The sequence below is a fragment of the Camelina sativa genome, chromosome 20 (genome assembly GCF_030686135.1).
Source record: "Camelina sativa cultivar CO46 ecotype springtype chromosome 20, ASM3068613v1".
Classification (NCBI taxonomy): domain Eukaryota; kingdom Viridiplantae; phylum Streptophyta; class Magnoliopsida; order Brassicales; family Brassicaceae; genus Camelina; species Camelina sativa.
In genome coordinates, this window is record NC_141899.1 from 1,921,227 (window position 1) to 1,941,281 (window position 20,055).

The window sequence follows — 20,055 nt, forward strand, 5'->3', positions numbered from 1 at the left end:
GCTTGTCTTTTCGTCATTAGTCAAAGAAACAAGAAAAAACAATATTCGTTTTCACTTTAATTATATCATCTTTTCAAATTAACTATAGTAAAATATTCTACACATAAAATTACGACACCACGAGAGAAGAACGGACAGACAATACAAACAACAAAAATAAAAAGTGAACAAATAAAACAATGAAAAATAATTTAAATTCTGTTTTTTTTTACTCAAAACAGGTAAATATTTGCTCACTTCTCAGCAGTTGATTCCACATTCCAGAATGTCCGGGCCAGTGACTCGGCTAGTGAAGGGGTCAATCCTAACCCACAACAGCGAGAAGATGGAAGCCAAGAGAACAGACCAGACCACAACAATGGTAGGAGTCCGGTTCTGACGACCCATCAAACCCTTGAGGAAAGGGTACAAGTGAACAATCACCCAGAAGGCAAAGAACAACTTACCAAAGAGTGGTCCCCATGATTGGTATCCACTGTTGATAGCATAAGAGACTCCTGCAACAACTCCCACGAGGTTCACAATGAGCAGCGTTGTTGGTGGAATCAGAAGCGTTGTCCATTTGAACAGGTAGAGCTCGGCAAAGTCTCCGTCTTCATCTGAAGCTTTTGAGGTGACTGTGAAGTTTGTGTCAATACCGGCAAGGACTTTGAGGAGACCTTGAACCACGGCGAATAAGTGAGCAGATACTCCACCAATGACCCAAAACTGCTCGTTTCTCCACCATTCGTCTATGCCTACACCACTCCACCTCATTTCTAGGATACCCGTGGCAAAAATGGAGAGAAAGAGTGACAGAAACCATATACTTGCAATGTTACTAATCTGCAAAAGAGTAACAATACACCAGCGGATCAGGTTTTGAAACCAAAAATCTCTTCATTTTACATCTCACGAATCGTTGACAAACACAACACATGGTTTCACATAAAACAGAACGTAATTAGGGTTCGTTCTAAAGATAGAGAGAGAGAGAGAGAGAGAGAGAGAGGTGTCGAACCTGAGGAATAATAAACTGGTTGGTGAAGAGACAAACTGCAGGCAATGTGCAATACAAGAGAAGAGGAATGGAGGTGATTGGGTAGATGGTTGTGTTCACATATGCAAACCTCTCAAGAAATTTCAGCCTCCCATTGTAACCATACCATATAGGACAATGCCGACTGAAGAGAATCTCAACTGAACCTAAAGCCCACCTCAGCACTTGGTTCAGACGGTCTGAAAGATTGATAGGAGCAGACCCCTTGAAAGCCGGAAGCTTTGGCATACAGTAAATGGATCGCCATCCACGGGCGTGCATTTTGAACCCAGTCAAAATATCTTCTGTCACAGAACCATAGATCCATCCAATCTGAAGAGAGACAGCGGATGATACAAACAAAGTGAGTGTCAAAGTGGACATGTCAGAACATTGCAGTTGCATGTAGGAGTTAAAAATGAGATAATACCTCCATTCCCCAATCTGACTTATCCTCGTAACCACAACTAATGACATGGATAGCCTCTTTGAGAAGGTTTTCTGGAGTTGCTGAAGGAGGAACACCCCCATTTTCCATTAAGGTAGAAGCAACAAAAACAGCAGACTGTCCAAACCGCTTCTCCAGGCTCATTTGCGACATCAAGAGCGCCTTTTCATCGTCAAAACCAGCACCTGAGTTTATAAATGTTCGATAATTAGGATATAATAAGATATCTAATCTGGAAATTATTTAAACAAAGAAGAAATAGAAAAAGACTTGTACCTTCAACTCCCTCTTCAATGTCATCGAGGTTGAATACAGGAACAGTTGAGTCAGTATGCCTGCCTGATTTCTTTTTGTCAGACTCTTTCTTAGATTTGGAATTCTTCTTTCTTGATCCACCACAGAGCTTAGAGAAAAGACTTGGCTTCTTGTGTTTTACTTTTATTGGAGGTTCATAACCATATAATGCTGTTCTGTTGAAAACACACCCAGTTCCCACATATACAGGTCCTTGAATCCCATCTAAACCTCTCAAGTTAATCTGAAAAACGTATCACAGAAAATTACAACAAAACTCTAGAAACTGAATGTTTATAATGTATATTCATGTCGAAAAATAATTTAAAAGAACAAGAACCATTGGACCCAAGTATATGTTAGTATGACTTACATCAAAGAAAACGGTATTACGATTAGCATATCTATCGTTCTTATCAATACCATCGAATCTTTGTGGGAACTGAACATAACAAACTTGCTTCCCTAGGTTCGGGTCCATCAGGAAGCACATTGCTTCTCTTAAGGCTTTGCTGTTATTTATGTAATGATCACAATCAAGATTCAAAATGAAAGGTCCATTGGTAAGGACTGCTGCAACTCTAACCTGTTCATTTGAAAAGTACCCAGGTTAGACTAACAAAATAGAGAAAATAGTAGTCAAAATTCCGAGACCAGAAACCTACAAGTGCATTCATGGCACCAGCCTTTTTGTGGTGCTGGAATCCTGGTCGCTTTTCTCGAGAAACATACACCAAACGTGGAAGCTCATTGCCCTCTGCATCAAGTCCACCATTTTGCCCTAAGAAAACCTGCAATCAACAAATGCTACTTCAACAATGAACTTCTAGAGAGAAAGAGAGAGCATACTCATTCTCCATACTCAAACCAATTTCTCTTACCTGGATCATTCCTGGATGGTCCCTTGTATTATTTCCAGGCCATGGTGTACCATCTTGCATAACCCACCCTTCTTCAGGACACTTTAGCGCCTTGGAAACAAGTGCATTGATTCGGATCTTAAACTCCTCATATTCCCTCTGCAGGACAATAAAAGGTTGATATAGCATACATTAAAACGAAAGAGAGGATGGCTACAAGACTAAACTATAAACTTACCTTCATAGCTCTACGATCTTTGACAAATGATGTCTGAACTTTGTCCTTCAAGTAATCTATCTTCGCAGCAAAATACCATTCTGGTGCGCGAGGCTCAATGCTATATTTCTTGCAGAATGGTACCCATTTACGGGCAAATTCTGATGTTTCTGCTAGTGATTCAAATGATAGCATAGCAGCACCATCATCAGAAACATAACAGGACACCTTGTCAACCGGGTAGTCAACAGCCAGAATAGAAAGCACTGTGTTGGCTGTCACAAGTGGTGGCTCCTTCAAAGGGTCAACAGTACTCACAAAAATGTCAACAGCCGCTAACTGTGACGGCTCACCTTCACGATCATATCTGTTCCAAAATTTAACATGATCAGAGTTAAATGTTATAGGCAGTCAATCCTTTGAATAATTTCTTCAGTAGAATTTGGAACTAGAACTTACCTTAAAGAAAGCCTGTCGAGGTAGGTTTCACGGTTCACAGGAAACCACTTGGGAAACTGATCCAAAATCCAGGACATGGCAAACCAGATCTCACATATCACGGAGACCAGCCACAGAGTAAAAGCATTTGGCACTGGATTTGTTATACGGTAATGCAAGAAGAGACACAGAATAACAAGCCGCAACATGATAACCATTCTGTAAGGATTGATCCGGGATGAAGGAATTGAAACTTTTCTTGATAGAGGCTGCCTTGCTTCGTCATTCCTGTAAAACAAATAAAAATGGAAAATGAGCATCAGGACATTGCTTAATAGGAAAGATGCTCAGATTGTGGAATCTCATAACCCTGAAGAAGAACAGGACACCACGATGGACCAAACAAGATAAAAAAAACAAGAACTCACAGCAAAGCTTCATCTGCAAGGATATCTGTGCTGGCGTCAATATCTCCTCCACCTCTTTCAGAAGCAGCCTGAGTGCTCACAGGACCAGTGATCTTCTCCTGCTTCATTTTCCAGCCATCAACTCTCTCCTTCCAAGCTACAGGATCCACAACCCTTCTATTTGCTGCAGCGTGAATCACAAAGAGTTTTTTTTTTAGAATTTAGAATTTTGACATAAACGTAGTAAAAGCCAACCCAGGTACAAGTATTATATGCGTTGGCCATATAGTAAGAAAATAAGAATATTTACGTGATTGGTTGACATCCGATGAATAGGGAAGGCGCTTTCCACCAGCTATAGTAGAAGATACAGAGAGTCGTTCAGGTGAAGCAGCAGAAAATTCTCCTGAAGTCTGTAAAACAAGTAAATGACAAAATCAGATTCCAAAAAAAACTCAATTGCGTGAGGATGCAAAAGCTTAAGAGGGAAGAAGAATGAACAACAATGCCTTACATCTTGTCTGCTAGTGAGACGAGGAAGATGATTGTGAGAGACCTCTTTATCATACTGAGGCTCCCCCATTTCCTCTCCTTTCCCGCGTGTAAGATGCCATCCAAGCATCCGCTCTGAAATCTTTTCCTTCTGTGGGTAGTTGAAATCAACAGTAGTACCTTCATCAGCTAAACCATCCTCGTCTTTATCACCAGGAATAGCTGGACTACCTATACTCAAAAATAAGCAAATTGTTATAAAAATACTAATCTGATCCACAAAATTCAAATACTAATCTATGGATGCACAACGAAGACAGTTAAATAAAAGATGGATCAAAGTCAGATCATACCTTTGAGTCGCTTGTATCTGGTTTTGCACTGAGGACAAGATTGATTACCATCTTTCCTCTCATACTCATAGCAAGGCCTACAAACAGGGAATGAACAAAAATCACACGCCACAAAAGGATCTTCATCAACAGTCTTGCCGACATTGTCACTACAGATCTGACAAATCTGAGGAACAACGTTCTTCATCGGCTTCCCCTACAATTAAGTTGAAACAAGAAGGCCAAAATTAGAAACCTAAACAGAGAAATTGAAAATCAGATCTCTCTCTCTCAACACACAATTCAAAATCAATTTCATTATCTAAGATTCCGGACTACTTCTGGGGGAATTACAAAAGGAAGTGTGAAGAATGAAGAAGTAAGAATCAAAAACACATACCGCGGTTTCGCCTTCGGATTCCATCGTCACTTAACTTGCTTCGACCACGGAAACGTCGGTGATAGTTCAAATCTGTAGGGAATGATCAAAAGCATAAGATACGATTAGATCTGACGAGATCCAAGTAAAAAAAAAAGAGAAGTCAAATCTGAAGAATGGATCACACGGGGAGTGAGGAGTTGAAAGGTTTACCATGAGATCTGAAGATGAGAGTAGTGATGTGACTCTCTCTTTCTGGATCCGAGAGGGAGAGAGAGATATATGTAAGTAGAATCTGTGAAGATGGCTTTAGAAGGAAGATGCAAAAGAGCAAAGCTGTGTTTGTCTCTGCTCGTCACTCTTTCAGATTTTTTCTTTTTAAAAAAAGATTAATATATTTGTCACTAATCATATCCAACCAAGCAACAACCACCACCACCACCACCACCGACAACTTCCACAGTCTATTTTTCTTTTTTTTTACAGACTTACAGTGAAAGTAAAACAAAGGAACAAGGGCCGATAAACCTTGAAAAAGTTAATAAGAAAACGAATTAAAACCTATAGATATTAGATAGTGATACTTGTAAAATAGGAGTGTGAAGAACAAACCAAAGCACAAGTAATGTGGTAAAAAGGTATTCTTCTTACCTATAAAACTTAAAAACTATTTGCCGACAATAAATCAACGGATTAGTCTAATGAATAAATCAAAAATATATTGATTGACTAAAATAGTAAATACAGTAATACTGATAGCGATACTTTATTAGAAATCAAATAAATATGGGCTAAAATTAGCGGGCTGAAAAAAGCAAAAGGCCCAACGGAGTCGAACAATCGAAATGGGTTTGGACTTTGGAAATACAACTGGTTTGTTCGGTTTACGTTATTTACGAGGAAATTGAATCGAACAGAACCGAACCGAACCGAAGCCAATAATTAAATAGGTCAAACATAATAAAAGAAGAAACGGGTGGGTGCATGTGGGGAAGTGTGGCCACTTGAAGGCAGCAGTGAACAGACTGTCGCATTGACAAAGATGAAGAAAATGGCAAACATTTGAATCCCAAAGAGCGCCACTTTCTATTCGCTATCCGACAAATCTTCCCTCCTCTTTTGTCCCCTTAACCCTTTTTCCACCTTCTGCTTTGTTTTAACTTGTAACCCTAGAGAGAGAGGACCCTCTACTCTACTTAAACCCTTCCTCTGTTTTCACTTTTCCCTTTAAACCTGCGTTTTTAGTTTCCCTCGATCATATCAATTTTTTCCAGGTTAGTTTATATGGGTCATATTGGTTAGATCTTTGCTTGTTTCTGTTCATGGGTTTTTATTTTTTAGATCTTATGATTTGCTTTACTTATTATTACTCTCTCTGTTTCTCTGAGATTTGTGGGGGAGGTTCTTCTATTTTACTTACTTCATCTGGTGATCTAAAGTTGTTCAAAAACTTTTACTTTACCCCTTGCAATGAGTTATTGTTTCTGTACACAGTAACTATAACAAAAAGTCTGAATTTTGAGACATAGAGGAGCAGAAAGATTTAAAATTTTAGAAACCCTAGTTTCGATTAGATAAATTAGCTTCAGGATAGTTTCCACTAATTACTTGACTTATTTATATATAGATAATTTACATTATATTGTGGTTGTGATAAATATAAATCTGTTTCCTTGAACCTAAATCTCAGGAAAATATATTTTCATATCTTTATACTTCTATCTCTAACCTTTTTTAAATATTTTGTTTCGCCGATCTCTCAAGTCTCAAACCCTTCAAACCTGTCGTTTGATATTTGTGTCTGACCCTTATTGATGTGTGATTCAGCTTCTTTTGTTTACCTTCAGATGGAGGACATAGATGATTCTAACTCCTTTGTTGAAATCTCCTCAGGTATGTATGATTCATTCATGTCTTGTTTTTGTTTAAATTCTGTTGAAACATACATGTCTTATTAATATACATCTATCAACTGTCTAAGTTTCAGAACCCAATGGCTCTTCTACTCCTGTAACTCCAAAGTCTGATACAATACCTGTTGCTGCTGCTTTCAACTTTGATCATGGAAGTTCTGATATTTCTCCCAATCATGATTCTGACGACGACTCTTCTTATTCTGAGTTAGACTCGGAAACAGAGGCCTTTTACTCATCTCTTAACCACCACCTGGTCTCACCAGGTGCAATGGATGACTTGGTGGCTGCTGAGAAGAAACATATGAGTTATGAGGAACTGATGAAGAAATATGTCCAGTCCGAGGAAGAGCTTAAGACTACAAGTTTGAGGCTCCAAGAATCTGAACAAGAGATTGAGAAGCTAAAGGCTGAGGCTGAGAAGAGAGATTATGATGTTTTGCTTTCAGAGAATTTATTCGCTGCGCTTGAAATCGAGATCGAGAGTAGGGACAAAGCTATTGAGACTGAGAAAAGCCGAGTTCTCGAGATGCAAAGACAGGTTGTTGATTTGGAAACTAAGCTCTCAGACTCAAGTTTCAAGTTCGATAATCTGGTGAAGGAGCTTGAGGTGAGTAGAGAATGTTTATATGTTTCAGAGGCTGAGATCTCAAAGCTAAGGGCAATGTTGTGTGTTTGTCAGCAAAGTTTCTCTACTGAGAAAACAAAACTGCAGAGTGATATTGCTGGTTTGTTAGCCAATCAGGCTTTCTTCGAAGGTCGTGTTAAAGAACTCCAAACACGCAGTGAGGTATTGGAAAATCAGATTTGGCATTCTGACGCAGAGAAGATGGATATGCAGAGGAAAGAAGTTGAGTTGCAAGGTGAAATCAATGCATTGAAGACAGAGTTGGCCTCTCGAGGTGAGCATATCGAAGCATTGAACAAGGATGCCGACGAGCACAAGCTGAGATATGACATGTTGGTGGCAGAGAAAGATGAAGTCTGTGCTGAAGTAGACAATTTAAAAGCAGTGATGAGAACCAGAGACATCCAGATTCAGCAAATGGAAGAGCAACTTAGCCAGCTGCGCTTTAAGCTTGTATCTGAATCAAGAATTGGCAAGAACACTGTGGAGGAGGAACTGAGACTGAGAGCTACGGTTAAACAACTAGAGAAGCAAGCAGAGTTGCAGAGGAATGTCAAGAACACTGTGGAGGAGAATCTGAGAGCTACGGTTAAAGAACTAGGGAAGCAAGCAGATCAGTTGCAGAGGAATGTCAAGAACACTGTGGAGGAACTGAGAGCTAAGGTTAAAGAACTGGAGAAGCAAGCAGAGTTGCAGAGGAATGCGATATCAGAAGCAAAGGAAGAGAAACGAGAAGCGATAAGGCAGCTTTGTTTCACCCTGGATCACTACAAAAGCGGATATAGACAGATTCTGAGGTTTCTTTCGGGCAATAATAACAAGGAACAACAAACAACCATGGTCGTGTGAGTTGGAGTTGGAGTGAATCCTCTTCTCTATACTAATTAGTTTACTCGTTGCAGTCTTATTTCTTTCTTTTGTCTCATCATGTTTTAAGTCGTTCTGTGTTATGGTCGTCCTTCTCAGACATCAATAAATCTTCAAATTCTTTTAAGTAAGAAATGCAATTTATATGAAATTAATTTTAAACGTAGGGTATCATCATCTACAGGTGTGTTTCGCGCTGGAGTTTTCTTTAATGCCTATGTAATAATGACGTAAAGCCTAAGTAATTAAAAGCGAGAGAAGAAAAAGTCAAAAGCCAAAACACAAACCTAATCCTCCAATATCTCAATTTGGTTGACTCTCTCTCAATGCAAGGATTTGGAGTTAATGTGAAAATAGTCTTAGAAAAAAGGTTTCAATTATTATGGAGAATTTATTCCTGCTTTATATGATTTGTCCAGGAAAAGTTATTGAAGACAAAAATACAATTTTAAGTCCCCCAAAAAAAAACTGTGAAATCTATGAAATTACAATTGGTACTAAATCAAAGTTGAACGAGTCTGGTAATGTATAAATACTGGACTGCGTCTATGTATTTTCTCCGAATTTCTCAATTATATTTCGTGTTGAAAATTTTGTGTATAGGTCAAACAATATTTGTATTGTTTTTGATTAAAAATACTATAATAAGATCTGACTAGCTATGTCACAGGATTGGTCATGTTCAGCATGACTTTGTTTCATAATTTATAGTAATGGAATAAAAAATGAAAATGTTCAAGTTCTACTTTGATATATAGGGTTCATTTTACGTTTTTCTCTTCTCCTTCACATGTAAATGTAACTTTGCTCGACCGCGTACTTATTGTACGCGCATGCAAATATTATAACCTAATTTTAATGCAATTGTACAATTAGTTTATTCTAAGTTGTAAATGTGATTGCATGTGTGTGTGTGTGAAACGACTTTGCAAAGACCGCTGGCTACAAACATTATTAGTTAGATACAACAAATCATCGATTATAAAGATAGCTAAAAGAAAAAGGTTAGTAGTATATGGGCCCTTTTTATCTTACTTTCTTTGGATTCTTAAGGTTTCATATGAAATTTGTTCTTCATTAAAGACATGTATTCATTATAAAGATTCTTTATTTATTTTCAGGTGTTAAAGAGATTACTTTAGACTGTTCTTTTTTCAAATGTATTAATTATTTATTTTTAAAAAATTTGGTTTTGAATCTTTTCTTTTCTTTTTTTTAATAATTGGAGATTTCAAGTAACTTTAGACTATTCTGTAACTCATCTCCAATATATATGTAGAAGAATCTGATAGTCTACATAGCCATTTATGACATTGAGCAAACATCTAAACTCTTTAAAGTTATTTCGTTATACTTTACTATTTCAAACTCGAGTAGAAATGATATTATAGACCAAAAACTAAAAAATTAAAGATCATTTTATTCAATACCATGTATTTACGAAAATAGGGACACTAAAAGCAATATGTATATATATATATATATACAAAGAGGGTTGACGCTACAATATTAAGTTTTATACATTGGAAACAATAGTTTTGACTTTTTTTAGTAAGATAATTTTTGTCCATGTCCTGAAGTTTAGGTTACAGCAAATTTACAAATATAGAATAACATTTATAAACAAATGCAGTGGTCCAAACCGTAGAATCTCCCAGCTCTATTGAAGAGTCGATCAATGCAGGATTAAAATTTGTGTAATCCCGTAGACTCTCGAATGGTATTGAATTTGATTTTGATTAGATTTGGTTTGGACTGGTCTGAGAGTCGTCGTATCCCGTAGTCATTGGATTGTGCAGAGAAAACAAATAAGTATTGAAGTAGTCTACAAGGAAATAGGGCACCACAACAAAGGTTGACTTTTTCTGAATCACAAAGCCAATTTAGAAAGTAGAAGAAAACTAGACAGCACAAAACGATAAAATTAGACCGAGTCTGTCGACCATTACATTTAGCTTTTTTCTTCTTTCATTTTGCTATTATAGAGAATAATGTAATATACAGACATTGTATACTAACTTATACATTTATCTATGTTAGTATATAAGTTTATAACTTATTGTAACATCATGTACCATTTTTAAAGAATTTTATTGTGTTACACTGATTGATTTCGAGTTCTTTGTAAAGCTGCTATATGACTGGAAACTGGTTTCATACCTAAAAAGGTTATGAAACCAAAGGAGTCAAATTGTTTGGTTAAAATGAAAAGTGATTGAAACTTCTCACGGCTGGTCCTTCCTGCTAGTGAGTTCTCATTACAAAAAGTTAATGAAAAGTCTGTTAAAATTGGACCAGTGATATGTATATACGGAAAACATTATGATCATAATGCTTTTTGTCAGGTCCTAGGAACCTTTTTAGCTTAAATCCTTCATCCCAAAAAGAAACAGAAATCAAAACACAAATAGAATAATTTAAGAAGGAAATGGTAAAAAGCAAAATAAAGAAAACAAAATGGGATCAATAAATGATGGGATAAAATTTCTCTATCCAAAATAAATGAAACAGGCGCCGACATTAAACAATGCCATTCCATTTATAACTCTTTCTCCAGTTTCTCTTTTTCTTTTTTTTGGTTATTAGGTGAAACCAATTTACTTTTTACTATCTCGTAGTATCTTCTAGACTTCTACTACTTCTCTAACAAAGCTCTGTCGCATTTGCAGATTAATATGGATGATGATAGCTTTTCAAAAACTTAAGCCAATATTTTGAAAACATCAACGAATGGGTTTTTGTTTAAGAGAAAAAATTGTAATCAGAGAACGAGTCGTTGGTGTTTTTTTTTTTTTTTCGTTTGTGTGTGTATCTAATTGACTTGCAAAGTTACAATCAAAAAAATTCCCTCCGTTTCAAAATATAAGATGTTTTAGTAGAAACACACATATTAAGAAAAAGTTACTTTTAAAAAGTTTAACCAATCACACCCAAAACTGCATAATATAAAATATAAAATTAATCTAAAAGTTGCATGGAAAGTTGGAAACATCCTATATTATGAAATATAAATAATCCTCTAAACATCCTATATTATAAAACGGATTATAAAACGGATGGAGTATTAAAATTAGAAAAACTTTATTGACACGGAAAAAGAGAGACTTTTCTCAGAGGAAAAAAATGTAGAAAAGCGAGAAAACAAACCATAAAAACATGACAAAGTTAAACCCCCCCAAAAAAAAAAAAAAAAAACTGTCCGTCCAACGATTTTGGTTTTTATTTTCTTTAATTTTGGTTTTTTGTCTCTGTTCTCATTCCTCTTCTTCTTCTACTTCGCCCCCACGACAAGAAATTCTCATTCTCTCTCTCTCCCCATTTCCATCTTTCTCTCTCTATATAATCTTTAAACTTCTGGGGGTTTCCCTTCTTTCACAATCTCTCTCTCTCTCTCTCTCTCTCTCTCGAAGTTACAACAAAGTCTCTGCAAAAAGAGTTTTACTTTACTTCTGTGGGGAGATCTTCACAATCTGTTTCTTAATCTTTCCTTCTTTCTCTCCATTTATTTTCATTCCGACCCGGATCCGTAACCAGCTCTCAGATACCCGACCAAGTCTTCTTCCTCTTCAACAGAGTTTTTAAAAGTCACACACCGCGTTGACCTCCTTCGTCTGGTCTCCCCACTCCTCCAATTTCCTCTTAAAAACTTGGAACAACATCACAAAGTTTCAATCTTTTTATCTTTGGTTCTCCTCTTTCCTTCTCTTTCTCTGTCTATGTGTTTGTTTAGGACTCTCTAACTGATTAGGAAGTTAGAGAGAATTAAAAAGCCATCGAATTTTGGTAACAAGCAAATGGCGAGCCGGACGGGTCAGAAAATCCGGTTAGTCAAGTGTCCCAAGTGCTTAAAGATTCTTCAAGAAGACGAAGATGTTCCTGTTTATCAGTGTGGTGGTTGTTCCGCCATTCTTCAAGGTTTCCAAATTCTGCAACTTTCCCATTTTTCTGTTTTTTTGCCTTCCAATTATTAAAATGTTAACTCTGATTCTGAATCTGGTTTTGTCTTATTCCTGGTGGGTTCATCTGTTTGGATTTCCTTAGCTTTGTCTGAGCTGAAACTAGTTGAGTGTGTGTTTCTGGCATGACATTATTTGTCAGTTATTGAATGTGTTTGTTGCTTCTTTAATTCAGCGAAAAGGCGGAACATTGCTCCAAACAGTACACCAAGTGCAGTAGAGACAGAGAGGGCTCAAGCCAATGAGCCACCAAGGGAACCTGAAACCAACAATGTGTCCAGCAACTCGGGGCAGGACACAGTTCTTCCATCACCCATTGAGTCTACGGAGAAGGAGCTTGGTGACTTGGAGTTATCTAATGGGAATGAGACAAATGAAATTCAACAGCAGGAATGTTCACTTGGTGATGATTCTGAGAAGAATGAAGGAGAAGACAACTCCAGATTGAAGTCTGATATGATGAACACCATGTCAGAAGCTGCTGGATCTGGGGCTAGCTCTGGATACTTGAGTGTTGATCATGTGGTGGCTGGAAGAGCGAGTAATTCATCTGGTAATGTTGAGATCTCACCTGATGCCTCCCCTGTTGAAGAGAAGCAAAGCCCACTTGATTATCCTGCAAACAAGACTCCTTCTGCTTATGATTTGGTGGCTGTAAAAGCGAGTAATTCATCTGATAATGTTGAGATCTCACCTGGTGCCTCCCCTGTTGAAGAGAAGCAGAGCCCACTTGATTATCCTGCAAACAAGACTCCTTCTGCTTATGATTTGGTGGCTGGAAGAGCGAGTAATTCATCTGGTAATGCTGAGATCTCACCTGATACTTCCCCTGTTGAAGACAAGCAAAGCCAACTTGATTATCCTGCTAACAAGACTTCTTCTGCTTATGATGGGAGTGAGTCTTCATCTGAAGAAATGGAAGACCAACTTCTCGATGAAGACCAACAACAGTGGAAAACTTTTCAGAAAATAAGATCAGACAAATTTGAGATGCCTAGATACCCTGGGAACTATAAGGAGGAAGGTGCTAGTTCCTCCTCCACTTTCTTTGATAATAGGCGCAATGGGATTACCACATACAACGAACGGCCTCAGCCGAACATGTCTCTTCAACTAGAGAGACGAGGAGGGCGTCTTGGCACACAAGGGAGGAGACATGTGACAGAACAACTTCGGCCTGAAGTGCCTTTCTATCCGAGAGAACCATACACACGTCTAAGCCCTTCATATCCATCACATGATGAGTTTGACCGCTATTCCCGTGCACACTCGCTTCAAATGCCTCCATACGGTGGAGGCATGAACCACGAATTTGTTGACTATATGTATTCCAACAACCCAAGGGCAAGAGGTCGGGGCCAAGGGAGTAGGATCTCGGGAGAGATGGCAAGTGACAGAAGGAACCATCCCGGTTGGTCTTCAGGTCAGCTTCATAATTCTAATTACAGTTCATATTCCGCAAGTCCACAGAGACCAATGGAACAATCTGAGTATCAACCGAGATGGAGCCACGAGATAGTCTCAGATGTTGAGGATCATCATCAGCGTAATAGACATGCTAATCACCTCCATGAGCTACAGAACCGTCGTTTTAAAGAGAGACAACGTGTGGCCAAGCGTCATGTCCGTCCAACAGCCGGTGGGGCACCTTTCGTCAGCTGTTACAGGTGCTCAGAAAACCTGCAGCTTCCTGTAGACTTTCTCATCTTCAAGAGGAAGCATCATCTTCTCAGATGCGGCACTTGCACCACTGTTCTCAGATTCTCACTTCAATCGAGAACTCATTTAGTTCCTGCCGTAACACATGACACTGATGTTCATAGGAGTAGCAGTTCAACAGCAGAGTCTCCCAGAGACGGAGCTCCCTCCCAACCCGAAAAGCTGAGCTCCTCTGTTCAGGATGAGGAGCTACCTGCGGCTAGAGGCTCTCCGCTTCACCGACTAATGGGATATTCTACTGTAAGCCAAGTCTTTAAAGCTTCACAACGTCCACCTTCTGTATAGATCTCTGCTTCTGATGAAGCAACGAGAACTATATGCTTCTGAGTTGGGAAGTTTTGCCATTGGTTTATCATTCTTTTTTGCACATCTGTGTATAGGTAAAAAAAATATGTTTCTGCACTTTTGTTTAAAGTAGAAACCATGACACTTGTGCAAAATTATACAAAAAAGAAGAAGATATTGCTCATCTGTTGTATATATAATCATGATATGTTTGTAACAAGATTGAATTCATCATCATTCCTGCTTTAATCAATTCTACAATAACTTTACCACTAGTAAGTTTGAAGTATATCTGTATGAACTCAGTTGAAGCTGTCCTTGTATCGATTCGTCCGCTTGTTGTTTGCGATAGAGATCCGTTGATCCTGCAGCATGTTCAGGTTCGGGGCTAATAGTCTCGTGTATCGATCGAAATACAGAAGCTGCTTCAGTAGAAGTGCAAACTCTCTTGGGAACTTAAGCCCATATGATTCGCTAACACGGACCTACAAGAGAAAGAAAACTTATTTTCTATCTGTATGCACTCCTTAATGCTAAAATTGGGTTTTATCTTAACTTAAATCAATGCAACTTCTGTATCCTAATAACTTTGCTTACCAGGTCGAGGAAAAGAGTATTCATCTGTCTCTCATCCATAATTACGTTAGCAGCAACAGCAGTTGTGTCCGAATTTGTTCCACGAGCTGTAGCCACAACTATCTCTGTATCTAGTTCCTGCAAGAAGAGATTCACTTATCTCCATAAGATTAACAGAAGATCTTGTATTTGTTCTGAACAGATGCAGCTGGTTACAGAGAGTTAAGTCCATAAAGACGAAAATTACTTGCCTGGATAGATGAGAACATCTTTTCCAAGTCTCTTGCAAAAGCATTGGCATCAACATCTGTGTTTGTAGCGCCCATTTGAATCAAAGCAGAGGCCATGGATTCATATTCCTCAGTTGCAATAGACGCTAGAAATACTTCCATTGCAGCCCATGTTTTGGGGGATATACGACCAACAATGCCTGAAACCAAAAAGTGGATACTTGAATACCAAAAATTACCAATAGATGGGGAAGAGTATTAATAGATAATTCAGAGGTAGTAAGGTTATGAGTATTTGAATAATCATATGCAAGAAACGTTGCACTAATTAGGCTTGAGAGAGTATGATGTACCAAAATCAAGAAACCCAATCCGGCCATCACGCAACAGCCATAAGTTTCCTGCATGTACATCAGCATGGAAGCTTTCACACCCAAGCAAACTTCCAAACCTGCAGGTTACATTACATGAAGATCAGTTTTACTAACAGCTACATTTATAGGATGAACAATCAAAATTTTAATATTGAACTTCAAAGATCATACCACACATTAAGCGCGGTAATGAGGCTGTTTTCAGGACTGGAAACAAGTGATCTTATAGAATCTAGATCAGTCAGAGGAACTCCATATAGCCTCTCCATTGTAAGTACCCGCCGGCTGCTGCAGTACTTATACACTCTTGGAGCAGTAGCTTGCCCTGTCAACCCCATGGTTTCAAGATATCTCTTAAATGAGTCAATGTTTTGAGCCTCCTTATTGAAATCTACTTCCTCAAGCATTGACTCACGAATGTCTTTGACAATACCAACCTATCAATAGTGTATACTATTTAGAGAGTAGGTTCGCAGTAATTGCAAATTAAGTACAGAGGAGTTTACCAGTGAAGTACGGCTAAATTCAGGACTAAGGAACTCAAATATACGGGCAACAACGTAGATAAAGTTCAAATCTGCCACTAAGAAATCTTCTATCCCAGGCTTCAAGACTTTAATCACTACATCCTCTTGGGAGCCTCTAAGCCTTGCACCATGTACCTGGCCATGATGATACCTTTAAGCAGAAGAAGAGTACATGAACAAAATGAATTTCAATCACAGCAGAAGCAGAAGAAACGCACTTGTGCTATTGAGGCTGATGCAATTGGCGTAGGGTCAACATATTCGTATACACTGTCTATGGGTTTACCAAGCTCCTCTTGCAAGATTTTACGAATTTCTTCAAACGGCACAGGAGGAGCTTTGTCAAAGCAGTTCTGAAATTCTTCGACATATTCAGGTGGGAAAAAAGTTGGCGCAGATGCTATAAACTACAAATTACAAAAGATATATTACAAAAATGTTAAATGGAATAGAATGGGAAATCAATTGAGAAAGAACAATATGATAACTTAGCTTACTTTAGAGACATACACTTCACATGTTTCTAACTATATGCATGACATCATCAGAAGTACAATATGCTCTACATTTAGCAACATGAATTACCTGACCCAGCTTAATGTAAGTAGCTCCCATGCGTTCAAAGAGTTTCCTCAAATATAGAGGAGACAGTAAACCAAGCTGCAATTCACTTGGTAATCCACCAGCCACGCTTGTAGACTGCAGCAAGCGAGAAAGTGATTTACAATCAGATAATAGTGTCAAGTGTTTATGAACTTGTTACGAGGAACGTATATGGAACCTATATATATAAGCAACAGTCACCTTAGATAAATCATTTAGCCACTCTCCCCCAACCCCTACAAAGGCTTGAACGCCTTGGACAAGGCGTGTCACACCGCGTGGACCTGTGTTTATCGATGTCTGAACTATATCCTCCACCAGTTTGGGTAACTTCTCTATCTGGCCTGCATCAAAAGCCATGTCACACATGTATAAAGAAACTGTCTTCACAAAAGTCAAAAGTGATTTAGATTTGAAAGAAAACTTCAGACATCGTTGAGCAAAACCCAATTAACAACAGAACACCCAATTTCCGTACTTTGAAGGCGAGAAGTGAAAAGGTCCTGGCTTTGTGAATACTGGGCCGAGAGAACAAAGCCCTTCAAATTCCTGCCTCCGATCATCTTCTTAGAGCTTCCTGATCCAGTTCTCACGACGGGAAACTGTAAAATTAATTTAACAAGATTCAGCACAGAGTAGTGAAGTTTGGCAATTTTGGTAGATAAGCCTTAAAAGCAGATTCACTGAGAATGATACACAGAAAGGAAACAACAAGCAAACCTGAGAATGATGAAGTAACGGTAAACGCGTCCCACGAAAAGCTGAGACCGCCATTGCTCGCCGGAGATTAAAGCAGCAGACAAGAAACTCCGATGAAGCTTTTATTAATACTCAAGTGTACGACACCGTTTTTCTAAAGTACGTTTTTAAAACTGGAAACAGCTGATAGAAGAAGGGAGTGAAGAGGAATAATCCACGTGGAGACGTATTAGAGGTAGTTTCCTTCTCACAACATATTCGTGTAAAACTTCTCGGTTCAATTCGAATCTCCGGTTTACTTTATTTCAATCGAATCCCATTAAACCGAAACGTTGGGGGCATTTACATAAACACCCTTAACGAAATTGGGAAATAACAAAGCCATTCAAACCCTAACCACTGGCTCTTTCACCCAAACCTCTCTCCGTCTCTCTTTCTCTGTCTTCTCTCTCAACGCCGTTGATTCGCCATCGTCGCTACCGGTGAGTTTTCTCTTCTGTTTTCTTTGTTTTCTTCCGTAAATTCTTATCCTTTGCATATGGGTTTGTTCTTATTCTTTATTAAGTCAGAATTGTTCAAGACTAAGATTATGATGAATCCTTAAATTGATATGCTTATTGAAACATGAACTTGTATTTGTTCCTACGATTCATCTCTTTCTTTCGAAATTTTACTCTTTCTTCTGTAATCTTTTTAGGATAAGAGTTGTTTCTTATACTCTGTAGTTGTGTTTTTATGTGATTCTTCTTCTCTTTATTCATCCTGCACTTAGTTAATATCTTGTATATGGTGTCTGCAAAGTCATCCTGTTGAAAGTTCTCTTTTTGATTTATAGGTTTGCAAATTACATTTATAAAATCCCATCTTGATATTGTTGTTAGAACAAATGGTAGATAGATTCCTGGATGATTTAAGAAATCCAACTGTTATACACACTTTGTGACCTTCTTTTAATTTGTATCTAGCAAACGAGTAAATTTGGTCACTTGATGTGATTCAGTGTCTTGCTCAATTCTTAACATATTTGTAATGCAGGCTATCTTTAATCTATATATCAGGGAATAGACTTATTATGATGTTTGTATTAATATCTACTGTGTTATTGCTGCAGCTTGTCTTGAGGTTTACGACTTTTTTGGCTAATCTCCTCTGTGGAGAGCAATGACTAATACTCGTGGCACTGATGTAAGTTTTGATCCCCTCCTACTAACTGTTGAATATTCGAGTAATATGCCACTTATCAGTTAATCTGCCATTGTCAGTCTTGATTCCTCTGTTTTGATGTAGGAATTATTATAGTTTCTTATTTGTCATTTTTCTTAAAGGGCATTTTCTGTTTTTTTTTAACTGATTGTGATTGATCTTGGCAATTGTTATAGATGGCAAAGAAAAAGGAGAATGTTGATTGTGAATCGGATTTGAAGACTCATGAACATACTGGATTTTTTGATACTCTGATAGAGTTAATCCCTGCAAAATTCTACTTAGCAGATGAGACAGAAAGGAAATGGTTTCCAGGTCTTAGCAAGGGTCAAAAAGTTAGAGAGAAGAAAATAACAAAGTCCAACCTAAAGAAGGCGAGGAGAGATAGGTTGGACCCAAAAAAGTCTGCTTTGACCACTGTCGATCTGCTGAACCGAAGGCTAGAGAAGGAAAAAAAGAAATCATTAAATCAGAAGCTAAAGAAGAAGAAAGAGGATTTACGAAGGCAGAAGCTAGAGATGGAAAAAGCAGGTATTGAGGTTCCTGAAGATGACAGTGAGGAGGAAATAGAGCTCGACGAAGAAAAGGATGATGATAAATCTGTTACGTACGAGGAGCTGAGGCAACGTCTGCATCGCAAAATTGATGAGCTCAAAGGTGGTCGTGGAGGTTCTGATAGACCAAGAAGCCATGAAAAAAGGAAGAAGATTCTGCCAAATAAGAGAAAGAGGGATACAGTTTCTGATGAAAAGACTGTGGAGGATAAGAAGGCAGCAGATAAAGGTAAGGGTAAGTTGGATGTGGAAGAGGCTGCCAAGGACCTTACATTTGGTTATGTCAAGATTGATGACGATGAAGAACACGGAAAAGAGAAAAAGAAACGGAGGCTTTCAAAGGCAAGAGAACTTGAAAGGGCTATGAAGTTAGAGGCTGACAAGAAGGATCCAGAAAAAGGTGATGTAATTGCAAAGAAGCACTCATGGAAGGCAGCTACGAGCAGAGCAGCTGGTATCAAGGTTCATGACGACCCAAAGCTATTGAAGCAAAGCATCCACAAAGATAAGAAGAGGCAAGAGAAGAACGCAGAGAAGTGGAAAGAAAGAATTGAAGGGCAACAAAAGTTCAAGGTGGAGAAGCAGCAAAAGAGATCAGGGAATATTGCGGATAGAATTGAACAGAACAAGATGCGGAAAATCGCCAAGAGAGAGAAAAAGCTCCTGCGTCCTGGCTTTGAAGGCCGCAAAGAAGGGTTTATCAATGAAGGTGGAAAGTAGAATTCAAATCTTCTATACGCCTTTTTTGTTCCAACAGTTCAAAGATGTGATCCTCACAAAGGCTGTGAAGAGGGTTTGCACATCTGAGATAGAACAACATCTTTTGCCGTTTTGGGAATTTTTATCTAGTCAAAGTCCCCTAGATATATCTATTATCTTTTAGTTTGTTTTGTTTTGCAGTTTGTAGACTTATCACTTGTTCCATTTGCTACTCATCAGTATGTTGTTCCTTGCAGTGAATGCTCTTATCAAGTTTTGAAACTTATCTTATAGAATTTGCAGGTTCCATACAAACTTGTTACAGAAACTAGAGCAG

The 20,055-nt window shown here is 38.3% G+C and overlaps 5 protein-coding genes across 10 annotated transcripts; 3 read left to right on the plus strand and 2 right to left on the minus strand.

The window, feature by feature from the left end:
- Window positions 1–48: 48 nt before the first annotated feature.
- Window positions 49–5,621, minus strand: LOC104768710 (cellulose synthase A catalytic subunit 3 [UDP-forming]). Of its 3 annotated transcripts, none has more exons than XM_087504675.1 (16): window positions 5,537–5,621; window positions 5,099–5,413; window positions 4,907–4,978; window positions 4,528–4,723; window positions 4,197–4,405; window positions 3,993–4,095; window positions 3,704–3,866; window positions 3,297–3,563; window positions 2,859–3,204; window positions 2,642–2,779; window positions 2,426–2,551; window positions 2,134–2,346; window positions 1,743–2,004; window positions 1,449–1,651; window positions 1,001–1,351; window positions 49–825 (listed from the first exon to the last, which is right to left on the minus strand). In XM_087504675.1, exons 3-16 carry the CDS (start codon window positions 4,928–4,930, stop codon window positions 241–243), a joined length of 3,186 nt encoding a protein of 1,061 aa, XP_087360801.1. In that variant the 5' UTR covers window positions 4,931–4,978; window positions 5,099–5,413; window positions 5,537–5,621; the 3' UTR covers window positions 49–240. The 3 variants fall into 3 exon arrangements, with proteins under 3 accessions (XP_087360801.1, XP_087360802.1, XP_087360800.1); XM_087504676.1 differs by having other exon boundaries at window positions 5,498–5,537; XM_087504674.1 differs by having other exon boundaries at window positions 5,099–5,572.
- Window positions 5,622–5,859: 238 nt separating this feature from the next.
- On the plus strand, window positions 5,860–8,455 carry LOC104768713 (uncharacterized). 4 transcript variants are annotated; one of them, XM_010492747.3, is made up of 3 exons: window positions 5,860–6,159; window positions 6,713–6,778; window positions 6,873–8,455. In XM_010492747.3, the coding sequence occupies exons 2-3, from the start codon at window positions 6,733–6,735 to the stop codon at window positions 8,273–8,275; spliced, it is 1,449 nt and encodes a 482-aa protein (XP_010491049.1). In that variant the 5' UTR covers window positions 5,860–6,159; window positions 6,713–6,732; the 3' UTR covers window positions 8,276–8,455. The 4 variants fall into 4 exon arrangements, with proteins under 4 accessions (XP_010491049.1, XP_010491050.1, XP_010491048.1 ...); XM_010492748.3 differs by having other exon boundaries at window positions 6,733–6,778; XM_010492746.3 differs by having other exon boundaries at window positions 5,882–6,159; window positions 6,867–8,455.
- Window positions 8,456–11,405: 2,950 nt separating this feature from the next.
- On the plus strand, window positions 11,406–14,490 carry LOC104768715 (protein ENHANCED DISEASE RESISTANCE 4). Its single transcript, XM_010492750.3, has 2 exons — window positions 11,406–12,208; window positions 12,425–14,490. Exons 1-2 carry the CDS (start codon window positions 12,088–12,090, stop codon window positions 14,251–14,253), a joined length of 1,950 nt encoding a protein of 649 aa, XP_010491052.1. The 5' UTR covers window positions 11,406–12,087; the 3' UTR covers window positions 14,254–14,490.
- Window positions 14,412–17,536, minus strand: LOC104768714 (putative aarF domain-containing protein kinase At5g05200, chloroplastic). The gene is made up of 11 exons (XM_010492749.3): window positions 17,284–17,536; window positions 17,042–17,165; window positions 16,765–16,907; window positions 16,546–16,659; window positions 16,179–16,367; window positions 15,940–16,095; window positions 15,605–15,870; window positions 15,413–15,510; window positions 15,081–15,259; window positions 14,851–14,967; window positions 14,412–14,738 (listed from the first exon to the last, which is right to left on the minus strand). Exons 1-11 carry the CDS (start codon window positions 17,335–17,337, stop codon window positions 14,556–14,558), a joined length of 1,623 nt encoding a protein of 540 aa, XP_010491051.1. The 5' UTR covers window positions 17,338–17,536; the 3' UTR covers window positions 14,412–14,555.
- A 72-nt stretch (window positions 17,537–17,608) lies between these two features.
- On the plus strand, window positions 17,609–20,033 carry LOC104768716 (uncharacterized). The gene is made up of 3 exons (XM_010492751.3): window positions 17,609–17,744; window positions 18,374–18,447; window positions 18,642–20,033. The coding sequence occupies exons 2-3, from the start codon at window positions 18,424–18,426 to the stop codon at window positions 19,737–19,739; spliced, it is 1,122 nt and encodes a 373-aa protein (XP_010491053.1). The 5' UTR covers window positions 17,609–17,744; window positions 18,374–18,423; the 3' UTR covers window positions 19,740–20,033.
- The last annotated feature ends 22 nt before the right edge of the window (window positions 20,034–20,055 follow it).

Excerpts from the sequence above, each read along its gene's own strand:
- LOC104768716 (XM_010492751.3), top strand. The coding sequence starts at position 18,424 with ATGACTAATACTCGTGGCACTGAT. Across the intron at positions 18,448-18,641 it reads CTAATACTCGTGGCACTGAT|ATGGCAAAGAAAAAGGAGAA; the intron begins GTAAGTTTTGAT and ends CAATTGTTATAG.
- LOC104768714 (XM_010492749.3), bottom strand. The coding sequence starts at position 17,337 with ATGGCGGTCTCAGCTTTTCGTGGGACGCGTTTACCGTTACTTCATCAT. Across the intron at positions 16,096-16,178 it reads CATCAGCCTCAATAGCACAA|GTACATGGTGCAAGGCTTAG; the intron begins GTGCGTTTCTTC and ends CATCATGGCCAG. Across the intron at positions 14,968-15,080 it reads AGATGTTCTCATCTATCCAG|GAACTAGATACAGAGATAGT; the intron begins GCAAGTAATTTT and ends CTCTTCTTGCAG.
- LOC104768715 (XM_010492750.3), top strand. The coding sequence starts at position 12,088 with ATGGCGAGCCGGACGGGTCAGAAAATCCGGTTAGTCAAGTGTCCCAAG. Across the intron at positions 12,209-12,424 it reads TTGTTCCGCCATTCTTCAAG|CGAAAAGGCGGAACATTGCT; the intron begins GTTTCCAAATTC and ends TCTTTAATTCAG.
- LOC104768713 (XM_010492746.3), top strand. The coding sequence starts at position 6,733 with ATGGAGGACATAGATGATTCTAACTCCTTTGTTGAAATCTCCTCAG. Across the intron at positions 6,779-6,866 it reads CTTTGTTGAAATCTCCTCAG|TTTCAGAACCCAATGGCTCT; the intron begins GTATGTATGATT and ends CAACTGTCTAAG.
- LOC104768710 (XM_087504675.1), bottom strand. The coding sequence starts at position 4,930 with ATGGAATCCGAAGGCGAAACCGCG. Across the intron at positions 2,552-2,641 it reads ACCATCCAGGAATGATCCAG|GTTTTCTTAGGGCAAAATGG; the intron begins GTAAGAGAAATT and ends TGTTGATTGCAG. Across the intron at positions 2,347-2,425 it reads CTGGTGCCATGAATGCACTT|GTTAGAGTTGCAGCAGTCCT; the intron begins GTAGGTTTCTGG and ends TCAAATGAACAG.